This window comes from Panthera pardus, unplaced genomic scaffold (genome assembly GCF_024362965.1).
Source record: "Panthera pardus isolate Hobbes unplaced genomic scaffold, ASM2436296v1 HiC_scaffold_11, whole genome shotgun sequence".
NCBI classification, from domain to species: domain Eukaryota; kingdom Metazoa; phylum Chordata; class Mammalia; order Carnivora; family Felidae; genus Panthera; species Panthera pardus.
The window spans coordinates 51,841,418-51,869,094 of record NW_026526666.1 but is presented as its reverse complement, the minus strand read 5'-3'; the positions used below and the strand labels follow the sequence as shown (position 1 = coordinate 51,869,094).

The 27,677-nt window shown below is 38.8% G+C and overlaps 1 protein-coding gene across 1 annotated transcript in view; it reads left to right on the top strand.

Annotated features, from left to right (window-relative positions):
* Positions 1-27,677, top strand: part of SGIP1 (SH3GL interacting endocytic adaptor 1) — a 202,901-nt gene that overhangs the window by 99,501 nt on the left and 75,723 nt on the right. The window contains exons 8-13 of the mRNA XM_019448970.2: positions 592-767; positions 14,021-14,032; positions 19,092-19,103; positions 22,287-22,311; positions 23,253-23,304; positions 24,603-24,688. Coding sequence (XP_019304515.2) covers positions 592-767; positions 14,021-14,032; positions 19,092-19,103; positions 22,287-22,311; positions 23,253-23,304; positions 24,603-24,688 — 363 coding nt within the window. The remainder of the gene's footprint in view (positions 1-591; positions 768-14,020; positions 14,033-19,091; positions 19,104-22,286; positions 22,312-23,252; positions 23,305-24,602; positions 24,689-27,677) is intronic.

Sequence of the window (27,677 nt, the reverse complement as noted above, 5' to 3'; positions counted from 1 at the left end):
AATAAACAGCAGAGAACAGCCCGGTCACTAACAAGCAGGCATTTTGCCTTGATCTATTCATAGAAAAGAGAGAGAGGAGAAAGAGAAAAATGTGCTGAGGAAAGATTGTGTAAATTCTGGGTACCGGGTTGTCTGCTAAAACCTGATATGACCATGTCATTTATCGTGACTAGAAAATAGCTCTTACCTGTGCTCTCCCCACAAACCATCTCTGGGCAGAGCGTCCCTAAAGTACTGGAAACTCATCACAAATCATCCCAAGAGTGGCCTTCTTTCTCCTTAGACAGGAAAGCTCCCGTGGGCCTGTCCTTGTTTGTACTGAGTGGGACATAACAAATGGCCACCTGCAGCAAAAATGTAGGACCTTATACTACTGCTCCTAGAAATTCACCATTCTTAATCATGTTCCAAGGAAAGGTAAATAAATTTGAACCCTTTCCTAATCTGCTCTTTTATTTGTCTGTGTATTTTGCTTTGATTTCCTGCCATCTAAGGATACCTTTGCTGCCTCTATATGCAGTCACTCTTGTCTTCTACTTATCATTGCTTCCCAGTAGAAAAAAGAGTTCTGTATCTTTAACTGTGTTCTACCTACCAAAGGAAAGCACTTTTATTCTTCGAGTGAATCGGAAGAGGAAGAAGAATCACACAAGAAATTTAATATCAAGATTAAGCCATTACAATCTAAAGACATTCTTAAGAGTGCTGTGACCGTGGATGAGCTGAAGGCATCGATAGGCAACATTGCACTTTCCCCATCACCAGTGGTGAGTGGTGTTTATGCCAAGTTTTGATGAGGTTGGACAGAGAGCTGTGTTCCGCCCATACGTGCTAAATAGATCAGAAACCCCTTAAACTGGAGGCTGGCATGTGGTCACCCTTTTATGAATTTTATGTAAACCTTAAACAGCTCCTTCTGTTTTAGAAAGCTATGCTCATTTTATAATTGTTTTTGTGCTTTGCAAAGTGGCAAAAATACAGGGGACCACATTTCTTTTTGGCTTACATTCCTGCAAGCATTTGAAAAAGAAGGAAAAATAACAAAAAGATTATTCAGAGTTACTTCTGAAGCAATTAAGAATAATATGAGGTTTACATATTTACTAATGGTGTTTTTTTTTTTTTAAGTTTATTTACTTAGAGAGCTGGGGAGGGGCAGAAAGAGGAAGAGAGAGAGAATCCCAAGCAGCCTTCACACTGCCAGTTTGGAGCCAGATGCAGGACTCAAACTCACAAACTGTGAGATCATGACCTGAACGGAAATCTAGAGTCAGATGCTTAAACGACTGAGCCACCCAGGTGCCCCTACTAACAGTGATTTTTAAAAACACATCATAGAGTCTTTTTTTTATGATATAACACCTAGAAACTCATGGGAAGAAAACTAAGGAAATTATTTTTCTTTAAAAACAACAACAACATTTTCATTGCTCTGCTCCCAAAAGAAACATTAATCTAATGTCACAGATCATAATCTAAAGATATTCAAACCCCTTTTGGGATGAGCACTGGGTGTTGTATGGAATCCAATTTGACAATAAATTTCATATATTGAAAAAAAATAAAATAAAAAATAAAGATATTAAAGCCCATAATCTTCCTTATATTTTATTATCAAAATGTTTTAAATACTCTCATCTTTCAGGCACCTAAAATATAGGCAGACCTTACTTACATTATTCAAATTGGTATTTTTATACAATTTGTTCTCCTTTCCCCCAGTTCCCACCTACTAGATTTCTATAGTTGCTGAATTCTGGGTTCCAACATGTACAGTATTTTCTCAGTGGTGTTTGCTAAACGCTACAACTGTTTTCTAAAAATAGATGTAAGGAACAGATGAAGGTTCTCAAACTAGCAGCTAATATGTTCTTGGCATCTTCTTCAGAAAGATCTGATCTTCCTACAGCAACCCCCTGACAGAGGTAGTTAATAAATTCTGAACCATTTTTGAGGTTCTTTTAAAAAACTCAACAAAACTTTCTAAAGAAGTTGTAATCATCTATCTTCTGAGAATAAGTATTTGCCTGCCTGGGATGAATAAAATCTATAACGATGCCTTCCTTAGTGCTTAGTGCTTATAATGGCCTTTATCACTGCTGTTAGTGATGAATAAACTGATTGTTAATAATAATCAACCACAGGAAATGATATTTCAGGTGATTTTTAACCATATACGCACTTGCTATTTTAAGATGTCTCCCTGAAAACAGGAGCCATGAAATATATGTGCTTTCTTTCCCTCTGCAATGGAAAGTACAGATTTAAAACCCACAATTAGGGCTGCGATACCAGTGATTTCTAGTAAGAGGGGCATTTTAAATGCATACATTTTGACTTTTCAGTTGACATCTTTCAAATCATTTTTCACTTACTGAACTGTTGTTTTAAATTAACTTAAAATTTACCTAAGCTCCTGAAACCAGTTTATATCCACTTTTCCATAGGGTCTAACACACTTAGTGGGCATTTGGAAGCTACCTAGGGGTAAGTGTAAGAAGACAAGATCATGGGATTAAATGAACAGATTTATGTGAAAGAAACTTAAAAAAAAAAAAAGGAGAAAGAAAGAAAAGAGAACTTACTAAAACTGTTGCAGACATACAGCATATATTTGGCCAAAAGCTAGTTGCATTTAGGAAAGATGAAATCCCCTCTATCAAAAAGAATTTGTTTGCCGGGGCATCTAGCAGATATTCCTCCAACTAGCTGTGTTACTGATGGTGCAGCAAGAAGAGTGGTTTGTTCTGAGCTCTTCTCAACACCTATTTTCATGGTAATATCTTGACATGATGTGGTTAAAACTCTGGTTAGGGAAGGTAGTGTGAAATGTAGATGGGGGCACTCAGAGAAAGTAATTACAAGGTTAGGCTGTTTCTGCATACCAGCAACACCATGAATTAAGGGACTCTCAGATCCCCCTACCACCACCGTCCCCCGGACCCCCAGGTTCCTTCTGATGTGGGAACTTGGCTCTGCCCATTATGAGGATTCCCCAATATTTATGATTTTTGATATTTAATGTAGGGGAATGAGCTGTTATTGCTACTTTAGGGAAAGGTAAGGGTGTTTCTGGATATACATAAGTAAAAAGGGAGATTGTAACTGAGAATATATTCTTGGTTTTAGAATCCGTAACCTCTTCTAGATAACCCACGTGTACCCCATTTATTTCATAAATGACATATGCAGTATGTTATCTCCAGTACAAGATAACTAGAAAAACTTCTGAAATCCAGTTAGTGCCATGATAAAAATGGCAGATCCTTTTGCAACTTTAGATGTTTCCAACCAAGCAATCAGACATTTATATGTCTACACTTAATTCAGGTGCAAAAAGAGAAATAGAGTCTACACTAGTTAATAATATATCGGTATATTTCACATTGGTTATGGTTCTTATGCTACAAAAGCGTCAATCATTACTCTAATAGAAATAGAGGAGATTCTAAATGGCAAGTGATTCCTAACAATGGCTTATGTTGGATTTCTCATTTCTATTTCTTTTAAAGAATTTTAAGATTAAGTTATGTTTCACTTGTTCTGCTCAGCCATCTGTGAATATGTATCAATGAATTTTAACCCATTTGATATCTCTTATCATGAATTGCTTCTCATTTTATTTGAATAGCTCCCTGTACACACTACATGGTCAAATTACTCAATAAATGAATGAATGGATGGGTGGATGGATGGATGGTTGTATGAATGAATGCATACATCTATGTATATATATAATATAAACCTATCTGAAAATTACTCATCCCCAAAACAAAGCATCAGCAGCATAGAAAATTGGGGTATTAATTGCTGGCAAAAATCCTACTATATAGACAAATAAACATAATTTCAGTCCAGATCTTGCCTTGGCCCTTGATTTTTATACAGAAGTAAAATATAATGTGGGCCAGGATAAGGCAGAGCACCAAAAAAGGAGGGGGGTGATGTAAGTGTTAACTCACAGGCAAGTATGTTCATTTCTATTCTTTTCATAGTGTAGTCTCCTGATACTATGCTGATTGGGCAAAGAATGAACAGCTCTTAGATTTTAGTTGTTGATTTGGTATCTGTACAAGTTAGAATATTGGTACAGCTGCTTTAACACAGACCAAAATAGTAATGGCTTAAGCAAAATAAGTGGTTTACTTTTCTCCCATGTAAAAGTCAAAACTGGTAGGCACCTCAGATGGATAATTGAGTCCTAGTCCAGAGGTTATTCAAGAACCCAGAAACTACTGTTCACCTTTCTGAGGCTACTGCTGCCTTACCACCCATCAATCGACTCCATGTTCCAACCTTGGGATGAAGGAAAGAGAAAGTAAAAGGCACGTGGTTTCCTTTAAAGATTTCACTCAGAGTCTGCAAACATCACTACCACTAGCCATAATTTAGTCACATGGCCACATTAGCTAAAAGGGAGTCTGGGAAATGTAGTCTTTGGCAGGGTTCTGTTAGGTAAAGACAAAGGAGTAAATGAACAGTGGTGGGCATTGACAATTTCTGCCATTGTATCTTAAATAATCTAGGATTACTTCTGAGAGTTCATTAGGAAATGGATTTTTTCCCCATTTATCTTCAAATTATCCCCAGATTCTACTGAACCCAGGAAGTTTCCTTGTAAAAATTTCTAATCACTAAATTCTAAATATGAGTGATGCTATACAACATGCTAGCCAGGAGCAGATAAACAGAAACAAATTTCACTAAAATACCAACTTGTTTGGTTGATACTGACCCTTTCAATAGTAATAGTGCTTCTTCTGTCTTGCAAAGTACACTGCTTTTTTGAGGCAGGCTGTTTCATTATTGAAAGAAATTAGTAAGCCCGAATGCTATCTCTGTGTAACTTTTGTCCTTGATTGTAGCTGTGCTGTTTAGAGGATTAACAAAGGACAAACCATCTCCTTTTCCAACTCCAAGTTTACTGTGCAACTTATTTATTAAGGAGTGACCTTGGGCTCAACTCCTATGGGGTAAGGTGGGTAGAAGGGGAAGTTAAGCTGTATTGCATGCCCAACAGCACCCTGAGCTGACCCTATGGGAACTCTAGAGCTAGGCTGTCCCTTCAGAGTTGTCCTGAGTTTGACTGAGGTGAATAATCTTTATACTGCTACATCAGTCAGTTCTCTGATAGGGGCAAGCTAAGAACCTAGTAAATCATACCTATTATTAATCAGAACAACAAGAGTATTCATGGCGAATACCTGTCAACATCCTCTAAGACCACTTTGAAAACTCATGATGCTGATGGTGGTGGTGGTGGCAGCTGTGAAAATTTGAGTGCTGTGTGTCAGATGCTTCACACATATTAATTCATTTATCCTCATAGCAACTCTATGAACTAGGTACTATTACTCCCCACATTTTACAGATGAGAAAATTGAAGCATGGAAGTATTAATTAAGTTCACCCACGATGTCAGAGCTAATAAGCAAAGTTCTTGGGATTTAAACCCAGAAGATCTGATTCTGATTCAGAACGCTTACCCACTATGTTACTACTTTTGATGAAAGCTATTGGGTCTCTTTCCAGGGGAAAAATTCGAAGTTCATTAGCTCATCGAAAACATTTTGCATACAACTTCTGAGTACCCACAAACCAAAGTGATAGTGAAGGCTATCACTTTGATGGGCCCTTCAGGGCTCTTGATCCCAACTCAGAAGCCCACCCCCCAGGCTTTCTTCCCCCTCGATCCACGGACATACCTTCTACAGTACCTCCTAGCCATTCCGTGTGACAAGAGAGCAAGTCTGAGCTGACAGTTCAGGCAGCCTTACTGCTGTGTCATGTGTGATTTCTAGTTTATTAAAAGTCTCTCATTTTATATGAACACTTCAGGCACCTTTGTTTTAAATGTTAAGGAATGACACCTCATTTTTATATGGCTCACATTTTTCAGTTCTCCTAATCAGTCAGCATTTTTTATGTTGAAGCTTTATTATAATAATAGTTTACAGTTTATATATGCTGTCATAATCAGAAAGATGGAATGAGCAGCCACACTACTAAGCAGGCAGAGAAATGGTGATCATCACATTTTACAGAAGAAATTAACTCAGAAAGATAGAGACGCTGCTGAAAGTCTGAGGACCAGAACTTGACCTTCAGCGTCTGCCTCCTTTCTGCCAAGTTAAAAACACAGTAGGTTATTTTCATCTACAGAGTAAGGGTCTATAATTCCATTATCTTTAAATCCCTCTAAGGGTGAATACTCTACTGTGTATTCTGACTCAAGAGCCTCTGTGGAAAGCTTTCTGTTTTAGGGGCAGTTTGGGGTTATAGCAAGGAGACCAAGAAAGAGAACATTTCCTTAAAGCACATTGGTTGAGTAGGAAGAACACAGGCTTTTGAGTCTATATCTTATTATCTGTGTCCATGGGCAAGTTGCTTAACATGACGCTTCAGACCCCAAATCTATAAGATGGGAACAAGAATATCCATCCTCTTGCAGGACTAATGTGAAGAGAACAAGAGATTATGCCCAGTTAGGTGCCTGTCTCCCAGGAGGGGGTCTATAAGTATCAGCTCCCCTTTCATCTCCACTTTTCTTTAAGACATTTGCAAGAGTGAGAAAGAATATAAAAATAGAGAGGGAGGACTTGAGCAAAGTCAAGGAGAAGAGGGCTGATATCCAAATATCAAACCAATTGTTAACCCAACACAGGCATGCAAAATGATGTAGGAGCAGGTGTTGACCTCACCTGGCATATATGTTGGTGCCTTCTCCCCTTCCCCTATAAGATTCAGTGCTATAAGGAATTAAAGAATATGGCATGGCATTCAGAAGGAGTTATTAGTTTAAGCTTATTCCTGGTGCTTTGCAATCCATAACAGAGTTATTTAATCAAAAAATATGGGGAGAGGGCGATAGCTTTGAACTGGAGAAAGTCTGGTGCTGTTTGCCTATTCCAGGTGGCCCACCCACCCTGCCACCCCCAAATTAGCCTGCCAGTGAGTGAAATCCATGAATTTGCCGCTGCTTGGTAACACCACCCCCTTTCCTGTCCTCACTTTGGCAGAAGGTTCAGCACCCCATCGAGTTCAGTAAAAACAAAGAGTCATCAGTGGGGGAGGAGAGCTCCAGTCTCCTACACACTGCCATTCGCTCCCAGTAAGATTGCTGCAGGGTGCAAGGGGAGGCTAAGGAGTGCATTCTGATGCTAAGTGCTCAGCACAGACCTCAAGTGCAGCTGGTAGAAGGGAAGAGGGTGAGCTTGGGTTCTACTCTTTAAGGAGAGCTTCACAGGGCACACATGATCAGTTGGATCTAGACCAGATATATAAGCTACCACACCCCATTGCAAATACTGAGCAAACACTGTGACCAGATCCCATATCCCTGATGCATTCTGAGAAGCCCCCTCCAGACAGAGCTGCAGGCACCCTGACCAAAATCATCCAGTTGACACATAGGATGTCACTCTTTTTTTTTTTCTTCTGGCCTTACAGAGAAGGATAGATGATGAAATGGGTAGGACCTTCCTTTTTCAAAACATATTGTTCTCTTTCCTACACTCTAATAAGCCATGGACTGCAGAAGAATTAGTTTCACACCTGAGACTTATTGTTCTTTATTACTATTTTTTTTAGGAAAAAAATATCATTTTTCCATACTTTTCGTGCCCATCCTGTGCTGGTAAGAAGAAATCTGTGTGTTGGATATTTTTATCTTCTAGAAAATGGGCAGAATATGAATTCAATCTGGATTGCCTTTGTCATTATTTTGCCAATTAATGTTGGTTGGGCCCTCTGAGCACATGGTCTTTTGCTCCATGTTGTGAGGGTAAGAATTAGAATTTCCTTGCATAACTCCAGATTCTTCCATCTTGTTCTATCTCAGACAACTAGATCTGATTGGGGAAGGCAGTTTCAGAAACATGATCACCAGGATTAGAGGCCTAACATCCTCAATTTCTGTTACCAGCTTAAAATCTAAGTGAGACAATATAGCCACAATTTTGACACATAAAAATATTAATATGTCCTCAACCAGAGGCAGGAAATTCCTGAATTGCATGCTTTTAATTACAGTGCTAATTATCATCAAAAAGGCTAATTTTTATATCATTATGTTCTTCTGCCTTGGTTGTGTTGGTCCTTCTGGTATACAGTTTGAATGTAAAACTATTTTTATTAGCTGATGGACCTAAAGGGAGTAGATCGGGCTCTGTAATGAAGCAATCGATTTGGAAAATAAGTTTGTAACAGTATATTTTATGATTGATTCAGTAAGAACCTAGACCCTCAGGTTTTTAGCCCATGGATGGAGCCTTCCCTCAAGACCTACAACATTTTCCCTCAAGACCTACAACATTGAGTGACACGTAGGAGGTACTTAGAAAATACTTGGGTGGATGGATGGATGTTCTTCACTGTGGGAAATGAAATGGAGCTTGGTATTTTGCTATGACAAAATGCAATGTACATCCCTCACATTTTAGAAGGAGAGCAGATTTATGGCTCTCCATTTCTTTGATCTTTCCCCTTGCAATTCACCCATTTTCCTGCAATATTGGATGGATGAATAATACAAACAATAACTCTCTTTCTTCTCTTACAGTGTGCAAGTTCTTTTTTTAAAGTTTAACTTAACATGTTCTTCTTTTCTGAGCGCCAGTATTTTGTCATAATTCTCTTCCCCTGAACCCACATATCCAGTGAGATGTCTGTCTCTTACCTATTTTTTTTAATGTTTATTTATTTTTGAGAGAGGGACAGAGTGTGAGGGGGGAGGGGCAGGGAAAGAGAGGGAGACACAGATTCTGAGAAGGCTCTAGACTTGGAGCCGTCAGCACAGAGCCTGACACAGGGCTCGAACTCATGAACTGTGAAATCGGGACCTGAGCCGAAGTTGGACCCTTAACCAACTGAGCCACCCAGGCGCCCCTGTTCTCCAAACTAAAGCCTCAGGTTTCAGTCACCTAGTGGTACATACTGTCTTACCTTTTTTATACTATTGTATTTATTTTTGTACTAAGAAGTTTCTGTAACTGTACGAATCACAGTATAAAAATAAATATAACAATATAAGAAAAAAGTCCCTTGAAGGAGAATTTTTTTTTTAGTGCCTGAAATAATCTACAGCAATAGATGTACTTTTTAATTGTTTTAGGAAAAAAAAACCTCTTAGAGTATGAATCACTCAAATTCATTATGTCAGAAAATGTTTCTTCGGCCACTGGGGGAAATTTCATAATGAACAGAATATAGTATAGGTGAGATTTCTTTCTGTCTAACACACAGCCCCTCACTGCCCATGGAAGGTAGGAACCATCACTGGAATCGGCTACCAGCACAACAGTGGTACAGGGCCAGTGAGCCCATCTGAACTCTTATCCTGAAGCAGCCAACAGACAGGGAAGGCAAGATGCACTGGCCTCACTCTGTTTTGCCCAGTACAAACTCCTTTCCACTTCCTAACCTATTTGAAACCCATCTCTGTTTTATTTTTTTAACTTGATACTTAGGGAATCAAAATCAGCTTCCAAAGAGTAATGAAAATGACAGCGTATGTCACATCCAGGCATTTTCTGAGATGGCTTCATCTGTCTCAGCTATGGCTCTTCTCGGCAACCAACAGTTACTAAACCCCCACACCAGAGAATTCCTGCTAAGTAACGGCCATACGCTGCAGTGGAACAGAACAAATCCAAAATCTCTGCAGTGGCCTTCAAGACCATCATGGTGGGGACACCCCCAACCTGCAGGGTACCACCTGCCACTCTTCCTTTTCATTCCACTCTAACCTGGCTCCCTGGCTGAGCCTCCTTCCTCCAAATGGCCACAGTGTGACGTCCCTCTCAGGCTCAGGAGTTTGTTAGAGTCACATTCTCAATGGCCTACCCTGACTACCTTATTGAAAAATTATAAAACTCTCTACCCTGGCATTCCCAAACCTCTTTATTTGCTCTACTTTTAAAAATTGCATTTAGCATCTCCTGAAGTCCAAGATAGTTTGCTTCTTTATTATGTTTATTATTTATTGCCTATCTCCTTCCTCTGGCCCCCAGAATAAGCTTATTAGAGCATTTTGTCCATTGTTCCTATTGTTTTGTTCAGCAATATACCTAGAGTAGTGTCTTGTCTTTATTAGGTACCCAATAAATATCTAAATGAATTATCTTTTTTTAATTTCTGTCATACATAACTGATAAGAACTGGTTATATTTATAATCAAATCTCATTCGTTAAATATAAAGATCCAAAATACAGCCATCTTATTTTTAAGGTTAAACGGCTGCAGACTGAAGAAGCTTATAGGATAGACTTGGTTTTTTCGTGTCTTGGTTCCACTCTTATGAAACTTGGTGCCCCAAATTCCCATGGCAGCTGGTTCCTTGTTAAGAGTGCAAGGATGTATTTAGAGCACAAAACCTCTGTGTGAGGATCACTAAACTCTGCTGTGTACTTTCTTCATTCACCTCTGTTCGCTTCAGCTCTGGGTCTTAAACTAAGTTCAGTTGTAAATGTTGTTGCTTTTGAGCCCCTTGCACAGAAATGTAGGCCTCAACAAGACCTAACTTGAATGACTCCTTGCATTAGAAAGTGGTTTAGGGTAAGGGTGAGCTGCCTTTCAACAAGGCTTGCAAATCAGAGAATTATTCTTTCTCAAGCCACAGCACAGGACAATCCCTGCATGAGAGATGATTCATTGATTATATTTTAGGTATATGTTTTGTCCAGTCCAAAAATTCACTCATTCAGTTTCTCTGTACAAGTGCACCCAGGGGTATACATCTCTTTTCCAGTTCTCTTAGTAGCTTTTCTACAATGAAAAATCAACTCTGATGCTGTGAGCTCATTAATATCTTTGTTTTCCCCAGAAGAGAATTGTCTTACAGGGTTTTTTTCCCTTTGTTCATTCGTGTGACATTCTGAAGAAGTCCTTAAGCCAGAGCTCGTAGCCTAGGTGTTGGAACTGCTAACAATTAAAACAAACAACATATTGAATAAAAATGGTTTAATCATCATGAAGTCTGGATTGGGAAGGTGTGCGGTGGTGGGGCGGGGGTGGGGGGGAGTCCTTATCATTTGTGATTCTAATTCAATACATTTAATTCTAGGAAAAGGCTGAGAAATTTACCTTACAATCAGTTTAATTCCAAGATCTGAAACCATACCTAGAAACACAAGTTCACGTTCTGAAAAGCTCATTCCCTGAGACCTGCTCTGATAGATAGCCCTGGTGTATTATTTAACTGTTTTCTTTGGAAAGACCCAAGATTATTTTCCAGGATGTTCGATCTGTGAGCTTTTAGCTGTATTGTTTCTAGATCCCAATGCTGTTAAGGCCCTGAGAATGGGTTAATCAGTTTAGGGGACTTGATCTGTGCCATAGGCCCACCCCAACCAGGGTCTGGGGAGGTAGGTAAGCTGGGAACCAGACCCAGCTCTGCTCCTTAGTAACTGTGCGGCCTTGGGATTTATCTAAGCCTCCTTGTCCTCACTGCTAAATTAGAAATAACAAGGACACCAGGGTAAAGGTAAAGGTTCTCAGTAAACATTAGCTCAATATCATCCACATCTTTTAATTCTCATAACATTCCTACAACTATTCCACAACAAATTCCTACAATTCCGCAACAAATCTACATCCCTGCCTTACGGAATTGAGATGCAGTACAGCCTGCTCAAAAGCATCCAGAGAATAAGGGGTTAAGCTGATTTAAATATACAAAAGCTTCCATGACAACTCCTTTAAAGCTATTTGATTTTAACCCAAGAATTTCTTTTTATCTGTAGGTTGAGAACATGGACCTTAATAAGTTTCATTTCTTTGTGCTACTTACCAAGGGTCTGGGACCAAAAGCACCAAGAATGTCAGCACCTATCTTGACCCTCAGTTATTCTGCAGCATTAGTTTTTGGCTATGAGAGAACATTCTCCACCCCTGCCCCAAGATCTGATCACACAGCTCTATACTAATGTTTGTACAAAGCTGTGCTACTTCCTGGGAGCCTTTGTAATATGTATTCGACCCTGGGGTCACTAATAGCAGAGAGACCAAGAGTTAAGTAGGAGCTAAGTTGAAACATTTATAGGAGCTGGTGAAGGAACCATTACAAAGAGGGTCACATCCCTTGGGGCATATACAATTCAGCTTTATTTCAGAGACCAGTTCATCTTTCTGTATTTTAAAAGATACTATGCATTTTATAGTGTTTTAATGGCCCCTAGAAAGGGAATTCCTAAACATGTGTGAATGCCTCCTGTGTGCCTAGCACTATGTTTGGGACCAGAGAGAGTCCACTCATGACCATTACTGTGAGTTAATAATCGAGTGGAGACACCTAAATAAAACAGGACAAAATAAGAACTGCAAAAATTATGCTAGCAATGTGTACCTTGGTTTTTCTGAGGCTAATAAATGCCAGGCAAGCAGAAAAACCTTCAACATGAGTTTGTTCTTTTGAACAAAAGGAATGTGTTATGATCAAACCAGAGAAGGGAACAACTGATTTTGACAGGGAACATTGGAGAAGGCCTCAATGGAAGAAAAGGTCCTGACCTTAAAGAATAAGTAAAATTGTAATTGAGGGAGAAGGAGAAGGCCTCGAAGTCTACAGAGGCAGCCTGAGCAGAAGGCAGGGAAGTGTGTGAGTGGAGCGAACATTCAGATGACCAGGAGCCTCCAAGGTTAAGTGTGAGCTTCATGCAGAACAGCGGTGGAAGGTGAAGATGTGAGGGTAAATTGGAGCCCATCGTGAAGGCCTAACTGACATAGAATGGAGCATGCGTTCTAATTTTTGTATGATTGGGAGGTTTTTGAAGGACAGAGTAATATACTCACTTCACTATTTTGAAAAATAATTCTGGAGGTAGAGCAGAGGATGAATTTAGGAGACAAAACTGGAAATAGGACCATCAGCCAGGAAGTGCGTATACAAGGCCAGTGGAGCTCTACCATCAGCCAGACATGGGGCCCTCACCAAGACAGTTGCCCAGGAAATAAAAGAGCATTCTGAGGGGCCAGCAACCACTCACCAGGAAAGTAATTTGCTAATGTCCGTGGGGAGTGGGGAGACATAAAATATGGGATGAAAGCATTGGTGGTTCTATCCAGGGTATCTTGAGAAATGATGATGGGTACCGGGTTCCCTGACAAAACTGGAGTTTCTGGATAATCTCATGTATTAGTTTTATGACCATGCTCAGCTGCATTGCAATTATGTCATCTTCCAAATCACAAAGCATAATTTTCTATCTTCAAGGCACACATCTATTTGATAAAAGCTATTTGATAAAAGCATTCAAAAGAGAGGTTACAATGTGCTCAAATGAAGGCCACGCCAATGCCCTCTACAGCTGGAACTTACAGGGAAGGCAAAACTTTATCTCTACCCACATAGGCTTTCAGCTGGGACTCTAACAAAAAAACAGGTTAATAAGAGAAAAACAAAGTCTATTAACAAGTGTATACATGGGAGACTTCCTGTATACATGGGAGACACCCAGGAAAAATAAGTAAGTCAAAGAGGTGGCTTTAGAATTCTGAATTAGGGGAGGGGATGTAGGTCTCTGAAGGGAGAGTGTCTGATCTTTAGGAAAGGTAAAAGAGCTCTTACAAGAATAGACGGAAAGAATAGTTTGTGACAAAGTTGTCAGGGTGTGGGATCCACCTCTGGTTTCCTCTCCATGGTATGAGTCAATCCTTCCTGATTGATAACACCCCTGGGAAGGGGATTGATGACAATTCTTTTGGAGGCTTTATCTTTAGACAGATGAGGGTTGTTCAGAGAAAGCATCTCCCTGCATTTACCGTTTTCAAATGCTTGCAGTTCACAGTGATCAATATACCAAAGTAGCATATTTTGGGGTGCCACATTCTGCCGTTCTTCAAGCCAGAGCCAGTGGCATAGGAGTGACTGTGTCGCACACCCAGGGGAAACCATTAGAAGAGCAATTCCTTGAGAGCTGCTTTAAATGAGGTTGTTCTGAGGCTTGACCTGCTTCTTCTTGAAAATACTTTTCACTTCTCTCATTTTTCTCTTCTTTTTCCTCCTCATGCTACGCTTTTTAGAGGAAAAGTCCGGTAAGGAATAAGTCCTTTCCACATTTTGGCCAAACGTTATTTATTCTGTTCACTTTCATCATCTGCATATCCAATGATTGCCTGTGTTTAACACCTAAACAAGATTTTGAATTTTAAAAACAAACCTTTGTGAACGAGGACAAGGCTTAATTATGTCCCGTGCAGAATAAAGGAAGTTGGTTGCTAAGTGATTTTACAAGCCTGTTATTAAGGGCCACAGGGTAGTTTTGTAAAGATCTACGTCTGCCTCAAAAACAGGCATGTGATCAAATATTTTAGGTATTAATTGTTATTTATTGCAGCTTCTGCTTGGATTAGTCAGGTTACACATACATACCATAAGCTAGGCAAACACTTTGTTAAGTTAATTTCTTGTTTAATGCACAACATGATAGCATCTGTGAATGAAGTCTTCTGAACCTGGCCTAGGAAAGGGTCTTTTTTATTTTATTTTTCATCTAATCAGAAAAATGTCCCCTTCTGGAGTTGTCAGAAATGAAAAAAGAGGATCTTTATAAAGTGCAAAACAACTCTTCCACAGTCCTTTTTAGTATCAGTGGGTGATTTTTAGTGGCAGCAAAAATCTACTATGATGTACCTACATCATTGTTTATTTTAGGACAACAATGAAACAGAGCCACTAAAAAAAAAAAAAATTCACTGTTCTCTTCTCAGTTGCCTGGTGTATTGGGAACACGTTCCCAGGATGCTGATACATGGCTGACTAGAAAATATGGAAATGCTGTTTCCATGTTAATGAGCACCGAGAAGGGGCTGGTGGTTGGTTGTACTTACCTCACCTAAGTGGACACTGTAATAAGTGCTGTAATGTGTCATCCTGTCCTTTGTCCCCATCCTGGCAGTCTCCGTACCACCTGCAGGGTACCACACTTGTGGGAAGTCCGGGTGATAGGAGGGAGGAGAAGTGGAAGACACAGAAGAACAAAAAAGGAGATCAAAATATTACAATTTATCAAAATATGAACCCAATGTCTTCTCGTTTCTAAAAATAAAATAAGCACTTGTTATTATCACTATGGCTCATACTAAGATGGATGGCCCACCTCTGAGTAATTGAGAGTCAAGTATGTATCACATCCTTTGTGGCATACAATTGTGTTGGTATGCTTTAGTAGCCTTTCTTTACATTTTGCCGGTTGTGCTTATTCTTGACCTTGAGCCTTTCTCTGAATTATCCAAATTTGGCCACTTCAAATGTTACTGAATCATGTGGCCTGAAGTTGACCTGCGGTGCCTTAAAAATGCCCTGTTCCTCATTGGGTTCCATCCTATTGTCCTCGTAGCCATTAACCCTCATAGCCAAGTAACCCTTTTCATTGGGAGCTGTTTGTTTCTAAGGGTGAATCCCCCTCCCATTTCCTTGCCTCATTTTCCTTTGGAAATGCCCATCTTATGGATTGCTCAGTCTGGTCGAGTCTTAATGACATCGAGCAGGCTGTTTGTTTCTCTTCCCAAATGGAGATTCAGAAGATCATCTCAACCAAGTCCTATTGGATATGGGTGGGGGAGAAGTGTTTGCCCGATAGCTGGCCTTCACCATAAGCATTTAAAAGCAAGTAAGAATATTGGCTGGAATCAAAATAATAAGCATAGTGATCACATATTCTAATTCTTTCCTAGAAAATGCTCTAACATGAATCACTGAATTTGCTGTGACTAGCCTGTATAAAAATATTTGTTTGGTGCTTTGTAGCTTTTCACGCATTTTCCTCTGGTTCCACAGAGCACTGAATTTAGCAAATGAGGACGTTGTAAAGCTTCAAAAACTGAGGCTGATTTAGTGATTTTGATGAGCAAGACATATTGTGTTTGGTTACTTCTTTTTATAAATATCTTAAAACACTCGCATTGGCTACGACTAAGGTATCCTAGTAGGCTGAATTTAAATTAATCCTTTTGTGCAAAAAATAACAAAGCAAAGCTAGTGTGGAATAAGGACACTGTGGAAACTGTGAGGACACAGGCTGAAACATTATTTTAGGAAGGCATATTCATGTTGCAAACTGTAGGCATTTTAGAAATACAACATGTTCTAACCAAAGTCTTCATTCTAGTGACCAAATCACAAATTATTAGTGTATGCCCACTTTGAAAATAGCCTCAAGTACAAAGTCAGAACTATCTCTTTTCAGAAAAGTAGAGGGAATAATAAAATGTTTCCAAAACCTTCTCCAGAATGTGTCAGAAGATCAAGAGAAATCTAGGAATTGAGTAATTAATATTTAAATAGGAACAAAGGAAAACTGTTCAGAAAATGAATCGACCAATTGCAAAGTCCCTGTTTGAGTTATCAGGTGAAGTAATAAGAACAGTAGATAAAATCTACTGAGAGCTTATTATTTGAGACCCCGAAGCCTGCAATCAGTGACAAATTGGCCACCTGCAGGTTCTGAACAACGGAATAAGTGTTTTGTTTGCTTGTGTAGTTAAAAACAACTTTAGCTCACATTTAAAAGCCAGGATGTTTGAAATTTAAAAAAAAAAAACATCTGGATGTGCCGCTTCTCTGAAGATCTGGCAGCAGTAGGCCCACATTTTTGCAGGGCAGGCGTGGGTGCACCCGATTAGTGGCGAGTCCACCAAAGCTTTGTGAAAGACACGTGCCCTTACAGACAGCACCCCGCTCCTTGCCCTGCACCCATCTGAGTTTGCTGCTCAATGCATAGTGTTCAGCTTATAGAATCTATCGAGACCAGACACGAATGAGTTTCCTTCCACCTTTGAAGCTAATTCCATATATTGGTAGAGCAAAGGTAGAAGGCTAAAGCCTTCAACGTTCTTGGGAAATGAGGAAGAGTAAAATAAAACTTTTAACAGAGGCCCTTCTCTCCTGGCTCATACACATTTTGCTGTCAGAATTGTTGTTGTTCAGCAGAACCAATATACAGCTGCGTTATGCACCTTAATGGTGACAATTAACATATATGAAGCCCTTCAATCTGATGTGTAGAATATTTTTCTTTTGAAGGTTTCAAATAGCTCTTAAGTATGGACTGTGAGGCTTTCTGGGTCTGACCTCTCCACAGTTTCTAGCTGGGTCTTCTCAATTCTGGATGATAAGCTTGTGACTGCATGAACTTGAACAGCTTTTCCCAGATGAAGGCATTTTGCAAGCGGACCTTCTGAAATGCTATCTTATGATGTTGTCTTTCGCTAGAAAAAAAAATACGAGCAGGAACTGTTGATTAAAAATACAGGTTTTTAACTCATTGGAAATTAAGATATGACTTAATTTGGGGAGATTAATGTAATTGAAATTATTTTGAAAAGTGTTCTCTATAATCTTAAATGAATAAAGTTTCTTTGTATGTAAGGCTCTGCCTCTATATGGGTACAATCTGCATTTTATTTTTACATTACTTTTCATAATTTCATCTTAGGGAAATTTGTGTCACTTTTAATCCCCTCTTTGCTGTAGTTTATGTTACCTTTAAAAAGTGAATCGTTTGCCATGAAATTGAAGCTAAAATCATATATTCCCACATTTTTTCTTAGAGAAGGATTTTAGTCTGGTCATTAAAAGAATTATAAAATCTAAATTTTCATTAGTGAATTCCTCTCAAAACACAGTATGAATTAGTCAATAAAAGAATTTAAGCCTAGAAATACATATTCATAAGAGGACTTTTTGATTTTATGTAAATTATGTACATGCATATAGACAAATTTATAAGAAAGGTGAGAAAAATGTGGAGCAGAACCTGGAACGTAAGGCATATGAGAAAGTCTCAAATATTATAAGTAAAATTGACTAGAGTAACCATGTTCAAAGTGATGAGTTTTGTCACAAAACATTCAAGACAGGAAGTAAGCATTCATGGTCCTCTGCTTTAGGAGCCCTCCGACAATGTAAAGTAAGAATGAGACCAGAGACCTAAACTCTGTCTCCGGCTCTACCCATTTACTAGCTGTGTGTCTCAGAGCCTCACTTTCCCCTCTTTTTCAATAAGGCAGTTGGACCAGATATCCATGGAGGCCTCCCAGGTATAAAACGCTAGAGGCTTGTTTCCTGTCCACCCTCCAGAGAGTAGAACCATCCTCTTCATCTGAGCAACCTTCTGGATACTTACATATTTGCACTTCCGGCCTGGATTTGGGGATTTGGGCAATACTAGGTCGTAGATAACCTCTAGTAACTTCATGGGGTAGCCCATATTTTGAAACCAAAACTCTGAGAAAAATCTCTTTCCCTACTCACATCATAGTCACTGTTGTTACTGTGGAAAAACCCTGAAGAGGGAGAGTAGTCAGAGTTTGTTGGGGTAAATTGATAGCAGCCATAAACCAGGTTTGAGAAGTGAAGGAGAGAAGACGTATGTCTGCTGGTTGTGTTCTTACAGACAACATCTGGTCCACCATTGTTCTACTGATGCTGGACAGTTTTCCTTACTGCCATCTGTGCTTGTCAGGGGCTCCTCGTCTTTTCTGTCACATTCCTACCCGTTGGTAGAGACTGCCCAAATCACCAGGCCAAGAACGGACACTTCAAGAAAAAAAGTCCTCACCAACACTCATTCCGTAGGATATCAAAGAGAAGAGCCAGGCAAACAAGAGGTCTTTCTAATCCTACTGTCTGATGTGGGGAGGCTCCAATTTAGTGCAAATCACATGGGAAATACATTACATCTATGGTGTTTGCTAACACCCTGTTGTGTGGGAAACACTTTTCTCTATAGTACCTAGTCTCTAAAACCTCCTCCCCAAATAATCTGGAGAGAAACTCCTTATGACAAAACATTTAAAGCTGTCAGTGAAATTGTCTTGTATTTTCTTTTTTCTTTTGTACACTTCACTGAAATAGTACACCCCATTAACAAAGCTATGTTGTATCACAGATAGCTTCTCTGTAAGGTTCTCCAAAACCTCTTCATGGTTTAAATAAGCCACAGGCATGATGACTGCTTGTCTTTCTTGGCCTGATTACTTGGAGTGTATGTTTGGTTGGCTGTTTATGAAATCTTCTGTTACCCAAGCCTGTTGACTGATCCATCATTCTCTGACTAGGTATCTGTTCTCTCTTCCTTTTTGCTGATCACAGAGGCGCAGCCCGGTAAGAACTCTCAACATTTTTACCTTAAACATGTATAGAGAAAATTGTTGCCAAGGCGAGGTGGCCAGGTTTGGCTTCCCATTAAATTTATGATGACCCAAAACGAATGAAGCAGATGAATTATATTTATTGGTTGGGAGCCACTGATCATATAAGTGTCAAGATATTTTAAGATTATCAGAGCACTTTTCCATAACAAACTAAATTAATACATAAGTATCCCAACCCTAGTGCTAAATTTGAAAAATGTGTGTGTGCGTGCGTGTGTGTGTGTGTGTGTGTGTGTGTGTGTGCAGGCGTGGGTATGGATGTGTGTGTATGCAAGGCCTGGAGACTGGCCAAAAAGCACCATAGAAGTTTACAGCAAAGTGATAATAAAGAATAAGAAAGCTATGAAGAAAGTAAGGAAAGAATTTTTAAGCCACATTGTTTTTAACCCTGAATTTGAAGTAAGTTCCTGGTCTATAATCTATGTTGGTCAGTATACACTGATACCTAATAATATATAATAATAATTTCCATCTTGGGAGGAAGAGACATGTTTTCAGGTCAATACTCCTAGATTATCACATAAGTCTGTATTTCATCACTGAAGACAAATCAGTATTAGTTTGCGTTGTTCAAAGTGAAAAATCAGTCATTTTTCTCAGATTGAAATGTATGATGAATTTAAAGTAACAAAAAGTAGGGTTCTTGTTTTGTTTGAAATGACCCCCATCTGCCTTGAGAGAGGAAATGGAACTGAAAACAGTGCCCTCTGAAATCCCCTCTGTGAGCACATGCCAATTTGATCAATTGGTTATTATTTGGGGCCAATCCTCTGGCCCAGCTGACAAGCTGGTGGTTCTCTGTTTAAATCACATAGCCGATGATCAAAGATAACACCTCCAGGGACTGCTATTCAGGTGTGGCTGATTCCTACCCAGTAGTTAGGTGACATCGGAGATTATGACAAGTTACTCTTTTTTTTTTTTAAGGAAAAAGAGGGAATTAACTAATTAAAAATGAAGGCGATTTATTCACAGTCTACATGTAAGGACAATCATTAAAAAGAGGAAAATGTGGTCACTTGGGAAGGAGAAGAGTTTTTAACTCAATGGGCTTTCTCCTGAATGTGGTTTGTGTGGTCGACATAGCCTTAACCTTGCTCTAGATTGCCATGCTGCAACTTCAAGGCCATCAAAGAGCCGTATGTGGGATCCAGCTGACAATGGGACTTTCTTTTCTGTTACTGCTGATCATTCGAATATCTGTTCCTTTCTAAATTGATATTATTCTTCCTAATTTCTATACAACAGAGTCTTCTTGCCCACCTCTGCCGTATCTTGCTTGCACTTAACTGGTGATGGTTCACTTATGAGGAGTATTTAATAAAAATGTTAAAGGGGCTTCTTGTTTATTGCCTCTCAACAATGAACGTCTAGTAAGGAATTGATACACCGAGAACCAACGAATACAAAAGAAGCTTTGTACCTTGTTTGGTTTCATGAGTATTACATTTTTAATGGAAGAGGTAGGATAGAGAGACCAAAAGGTCCTCGATACAGCCTCAGGAGTCCCCTGTCTCTTGGGTTTCAGGTCTCACAATTCTAGGAGAATTCTGTTCCCTCAATGCCAACCTCATGATCGATTACTAGGAAGTAAAGCCTGGGTATCTTTACTTCAGACCCATAAAAACCTAAGTCTCTGAAGCTCCAAAACCTAGAACAACATTTTAATTCCATTTAAACAATTTGTTCTCTTATTATTTTTGTCTACAGAGTCTTATTTTCCGAAAACCAATTTGTATCCAAACTCCCATAATGACTGTAGCTGATTTAAATGACCGTATTTAATTTAAATGTTTATTAATTAAAAAAAAAAACATTAACTTAATCAGACGTATTAACTTAAAATGCTCATTTACTAAAGTAAATAAAGTTAATCTCTATTTCAAAAATCTTTACTAACAATGGAATAATTCTCTATAATGGCACATACACACAGATTGTATTATTAGGCAAGATAAGCCAGGAAATGCAGAGTGAAAGATTGAGCCATTCGTTAGAAAACATCTAGTAAAATCTTGCTCAGATTGAAACTGCTCCTGTATCATAAATGAGTTCAAAATGAGACAGAAAATTCTGAGAAATCCTTAGGAAAGAAGGTAAGAAGTTTCTTCTGGATCTGTTATAAAGGCTCTACATCTGATCCTGAGTTGTTCATGTTACCATTTGAGAGAAGAGAACGTATCTGTGACCAGCCACCAAACACATGGTCATACCCTTTGGAATACTTTCCTATACTTGCACTTTCCTACCCCCACTCTGTCCCCCTCATTCTCCTAAGGCAGGCCCTTCCAAGCCCGTGATGCCACCCTTCCAGGGCTCTACTTTTCTGGTAGCACCCCAGGCTAAGAATCTTTCACAGCAGTTTTGAATCAAAACTTTTTATGTAATCAATGTTTCTGTTATAAGTTTCTGCTAGGGTATTATAAAAACTAGACCATACCTTCTCCAATAATTCTTACCAGGGCTGTTTGCATTCCTATTGTACCACGATGCCTGGAGCTAAAGGAATGACTTTCAGTTGGTGGATTGGTGGGCCCTATGGCAGACAAGTGAAAGAAATTGAGGTGGGAAGGGCAGTTGAGGAGAATGAAATTCCTTGGCTCCCTGATTAAAACAGTCCATTCAGTGGCAATGCCTCCAAGTTTTCCTTCCCTAAACATTTGCCACTTATGTCTTTAAAAATTACATTAGTAAACTAATGACTTTTTACTAACAACTTATGGACCTCCCCCACCTTAATAAAAGCAGACAATACTCCCAATACATTCTATAATTTTCAAACACCAAACATATGAGAAACTTGAATTTATTTGTCTGATAGGCTTCAAGGTTGTTTTTTTAATTGAGCTATTCAATATTTGCTTAATTTACCAAGTCTGCCCAGGTAAGGGGTTTTTCTGGTTCAGAAGACTTATGATTTACCCTTCCTTTCTCTCTATAAACCTTGAGTAAAATTAAAAACTGATTTATATGTGTGTGTCTACAATTTCCAACTTGAATGCAATTCTGAGAAAAATTTCATTTTTCCCCATCTGCATTTCTGAATTCAGTTTAATTGCAATGACAGAAATATACATATTGTACATAACATATATGTGGTCTTAAACCTTATAGTGTCTATTTCTAATTCTAGGGTGCAATTAAAAGGAACTTATCCAGTAAGTATATCCTAGCTACCAGAAATAGAGTAAAATTTAAAAGAAGAAATAGTTCCTTGGATCTTGGAGCATAAATATGTATACATTTCAATTATACACTCTTGGGCTTGATTTTTAAGGTTTACAAATGTTTTACTTTTGCAGCAAAGAAATCTTGTAATGATAAAGGGGCCTGGTGGGTCCTGAATAATTAATATTTAAATTCTGAAAATGAATATAGTTTTGGAAAAGCATTGCTACCTTCTTCTGATATTTGTCAACTCTTGCTGTATCATCTGACTTTAGAAATGGATTTAATTAATTGTGTGTTTGTTGATGGGGGTGGGGAGAGGAGAGGGATGGAAGGAATCGAAGGCAGATGCAACTTACCCATTCATAATGTTATCGGATATAAAAATTTTAGTTACCCAAAGTGATATGATACAGGTTATAATATATGCAGGGCATGATTTTCCTCTGCGGCATATAGCATATTCTAGGGAATTCTAAATTCAGGGCTGCTAGTTAAAGATACAACATTTTCTTGGCATTTCAAGAAAAGAACAGGCAAAGAATGCTGGATTCCTGTACTATGTACATATGGCCTGGCTTAGCATTCTCTTACGGTAATTGGGAAGCAGGACTGCTCAAGGCGGCAGACATTTGAAGCATGGTAGGCTACTCAGCTAAACTCTGCAGTATACAGCTCTTCTGTTTGACAGCTTATCATGGTAATTCCTTGGTTAATTAGGTTTTGCAAATGCCACATAAAATGCTACTACATATGTCTGATATGTGGCTGTTGCATTGCCTGGGTAGAGGGTTTGTTTTGCAAAATTTTCATATTGAGTTGCTTATTGGTGGGACGTAAATCTCTAAGTGTTTCCAAACATAGCTCATAAGATGTATAAGAAAGGAATAGTAAAAATATGCCTACCAAGTTTCTTTGTCCTGTACATCAGGTGAAGAAGTGGCAAGACCCAGGCGTTCCACACCAACTCCAGAACTTACGAGGTGAGCATGGAAGACATTAGTTGTGTTTTATATAGGGTATCACACATTGTTAACAATCAAGCAGATCTCCTTTAGGCTCAGCTTTCCACTTGTATTAATAAAGGGCCTGCTTTTATGTGTGAGTCCATAGCATGATTCAAGGGTATTATCATTTCTCACAAGTGCAGCCTGAGGCAGACACTTACAGAAGAACTGTATAATCATCCAAAGTGACTATCAGAATGTGCAGACCCCTCACTAATGCAAAAGTTAAAGTCTGTATGAACAGATCTTTTGATGTTTGGAATGCTGATCTGACATATGATTATATCTCCCTATGAAGAATAGCCTGTTTAGTTGGCTTCAATTTCATGATACATTCCACCTGTCATATACCAAAAGAATCTATTCTGCTTTTTTGTTTTTGGCAAAACGCTGTATTTTGCATTGTCTATTCTTTGAGTTAAGTATTGTACAAATGGGCATTGTTTTCCAAAAAGACTACTATTTCTATTTAAAAGCTGGATTCTTTTCATTTTCCCTCCTCCTGACCCCCTACCCCGTCCCCTCTCACTCCCATTACACACACAGAACTCATCAGGATCAGTGAGGGAAATAGAGTCTGGGAAGAAATGAATATTTTGCAGCCTTTTGTTAATAATCATTTTAAGTAATAATTAGGAGAAAGGATAACAATTTAACGTATTTTCACCCTTCCCCTTGAGTTCTCAATGTCCTTCTTTTTCTGAGATGTGCTCTATTTAAGGTATTAGGAGGTTATAACTAGTCTTTGTGAGTGTTGATTGGAGAGAGAGTATGGAAATTAGAAAATAGTAGACCTAGTTCTTCAAACACAAACTTCATGGGTGCCTTTCACTTAACCTACCTATGACTGACTTTCACTAATCACAAACTGCATTAGCTACAATATAGGGATGTGATGCAGACAAATATAAATGGTATTTGAGATCTGAAGAAACTAAATGCTTTGCAATAAACTGTTATCTCTCGTACTATCTCTTCTAAGTATAGAGAATCTTGACTTGAAAGAGTTTCTCAGCTTATTTCTAATGGACCATTATGTTGGTCCCTCAGTGAGAACTAGGGATCTTATCTCCTACCAATCCTCTCATCCATAGTACATGTGACATTCTTACATATACTTTCTGGCCCCATGGGAGCTTGCGTACATGCATATGTATGTACCCAAATATGCACACATATATCTGCCTTGCCATGAAAAACATTTGAAAGCTTGTATATATTTTTAGCATTAATATCCCCTTTCTCTATGTTTTGTTTTAATGGGTGTAATTTAGCAAAAAGCCTCCAGATGACACTACGGCCCTTGCTCCCCTCTTTGGTCCTCCATTAGAATCAGCTTTTGATGAACAGAAGACAGAAGGTAGGCAAAACGTGTATCTCTATAGATTTTTCTTTTCATTGAAGTATAACTTACCTAGAGGAAAGGCATGTATCTTGAGCCATGTACCATCAGATCCTCATGTGAAAGAGAAGCTCTGATCCAGGCGTGCTATGGGGATAAGAGTTTCATTTGCAAACCTCTAGTATTTTAGGATTTGAAACCTTGCTTCCAGAAATATCAAATAATTAACAAGTTCACTCCTCAAAAGTGGTCAGTAAGAATTACTGCAAATCTATACAAATCACTGGGAATAAGTCAGGGAATAAGTGCCCTGGGGTCCAAACAGTTATCGTTGTGGACCAAGACCTTAAACTCCCTGTCACAGTCACTGTCACTGTGATCTAGCCTCTCTGACCACATTTACTCTCTTCTCCACCTTGTCACTGGAGGTGTCAGTTGGACTGCTCACCAGACTTGTTTGCAGGCTCAAGACCCAGGAATGACCTTGATTCATTGAGCAACTTACAAGCAAAATGTTGTGGAAAAAATTATCAACTCAGCCAATTTTATTGGGTTTACCCATTAAACATTTATTCCTAGATTTAAATATTTAACTTTTTAAAATTAACCATCTTTTTTGGATGGCTATAAATAATGTATACCTTGCTGACGTAAATGAAACTCTTTATTAAAGGGATCTAATCTATTTCTGAAATGTATTTACGTACAATGCATATATCTCCAGTGTCCGTGTTTGGTAATATGGGATGTTTTTATTAAAAAACATCATTTGATTTAAAAGCACTGTTGTATGTGTATAATAAAATGTTATTTTTTATACCGTTGGGCAAAGAAATAAAATTTAACTGTTGAGGACAACAGGACTTGAAAGCATAATGAGTAAACTAAACTATAGTAACAAAGAGACTCCAAATTACAGGGAGCTAAACAATATAGAATTTTATTTCTGTCTTTTGTTAACAATCTCAAAGTAAACAATACAGGGATGCTGTTCTCAGTACATGGTCTTCATGTCTGGGTCCACGGGAGCTGCTCCAGCTCTCATCATCTCCCAGTGAGATTAAAGTGGAGAGGGGGCGGGGGACAGGGAGGACCAGTGGAATTCACTGCCAATTCTCGTGAAAGCAAAATCTGGAAGAGACAGGCATCACTTTAACTAGAGCCAATCAGAAAGAATTTAGTGCCATATGGCCAGCTAGAACTTCTTAACTATAGAAGAAATGGAGAATAGATACTGGAAGACCGCTAGCAGTCAACCACATCAAAATATTTTTCAATGATACAGTTAGGAAGATGTATAAGGAACATCCCTAAATACACCTTTAGGGATTTAAATGTCTACAACTTAAAATCCCTAAATAAAGGTGGCCTTGCGATGGGTTATCAGTTGTCTTATTAACTCAGCTATGATCACTTTTCCTTTCAATGACATAATTGTATAGTGACTAAAGGTGGGATTTTATTTGTTGCATCTGAATCTACCTATTAAAGGAATCCCCTAACTGTATGGAAACCTGATTTACAAAATAGAAAGCAGCTATTTTTTTAAAAAAGTTTATTTATTTTGAGAGAGAGAGAGAGTGGGGAAGGAGTAGAGAGAGAGGGAAAGAGAAAATCCCAAGCAGACTCTGCGCTGTCAATGCAGAGCCCAACATGGAGCTTGATCTCATGAACCGTGAGATCATGACCCGAGCTGAAATCAAGAGTCTGATGCTGAACTGACTGAGCCTCCCAGGCGCCCCTAGAAAACAGTTCTTTGAAAATTGAGGTGGTGTCCCACATATAATCCATGGGGAAAAAATGCTACTCCACATCTTTGGGGAATGTTTGCTTTCATATTAAAACAAAATATAACCAAGACCATCTTTGTGTTTGTGGTGGAGAGGAGAGACACACCTGAATTTGTCCATGAGCCTGGCTTGCTTTTTCTTGAGGTGGTTTCATCCCCCAAAGTTCGATAAAATTCCAGCATTTGCCCACACACACTTGCTCTTCCAATATCTGCACTTAACCTTTCATATCTACGCACTCTCACTGCATTTCATCGATTCTTCCGTCACTAACTTATAAGGCCTGGGGGCAAAATTTGTATTTTGGAGTCATGTATGCACGCCCAGGATCAGATCTCAGCCCCTCTCAGCTACCAATAGGTAGCTCTTGGGCACATTATTTAATCCCTTTAGTCTTTACTTCTTCTACTGAAAATGGCACTAATCAACCACAGGCTGGTGTTGTAAGGATTAGAATATTTAATAATATTCTGGCCTTGGGATAAGTGTGCTATATGCATTTTGTGTACGTTTTATTTGTATGTATTATCTCTTGTGATCCTTTTAGTAACTCTTGGATTGTTCTTACTATCTCTAAACAGAAGGAAGGCAAGCTCAGAGGTGAAATGACTGGCCCAAGTTCCTACAGTCTTAGAGGCTGGATTCAAATTCATATCCCACTAACCACCCAGCCTGTGCTTTACCACATAATGAATTATAAGCAGTACTTCCATAGATCCTGGCAAATGATATGTATGGAGAAAACCTAGTTGTTTACATTGTTACCATAGCAATAAAAAAAATCAAAACAAGAAGATAGAAGAAATGGAAGCTACGTTAGGTTCAGTGTCGTTAGGCCCAATACCTAATTTCCCTAGTTTACTTTAGGTATCGAAGCCCCTGTTTATTTTGTTGGTTCTCTTAAGATATTTACCAAACATTTTTAGGGTAATTTCATTTATCTTTAGGATGCCATAAAAGGTTTATTTAAAGACCCTGTACTATCCTTTAAAGATATGAACCACTCTACAGAACCCAGGCATTTTCATTTTTGAAGCATATTCATACCAAACTTTAAATAAACCAACTTGAAATGAACATGCGTGGATGGGATTAATGCCTGGATCTTCAAATGGGTGCCCAAAACAGAGCCAGTACATGTACTAACATTCAGAATGTCCTTAAGTGACCAACCAGGAAGAAAATGCAGATACTGTATTTTGAAAGATTTTATTTAG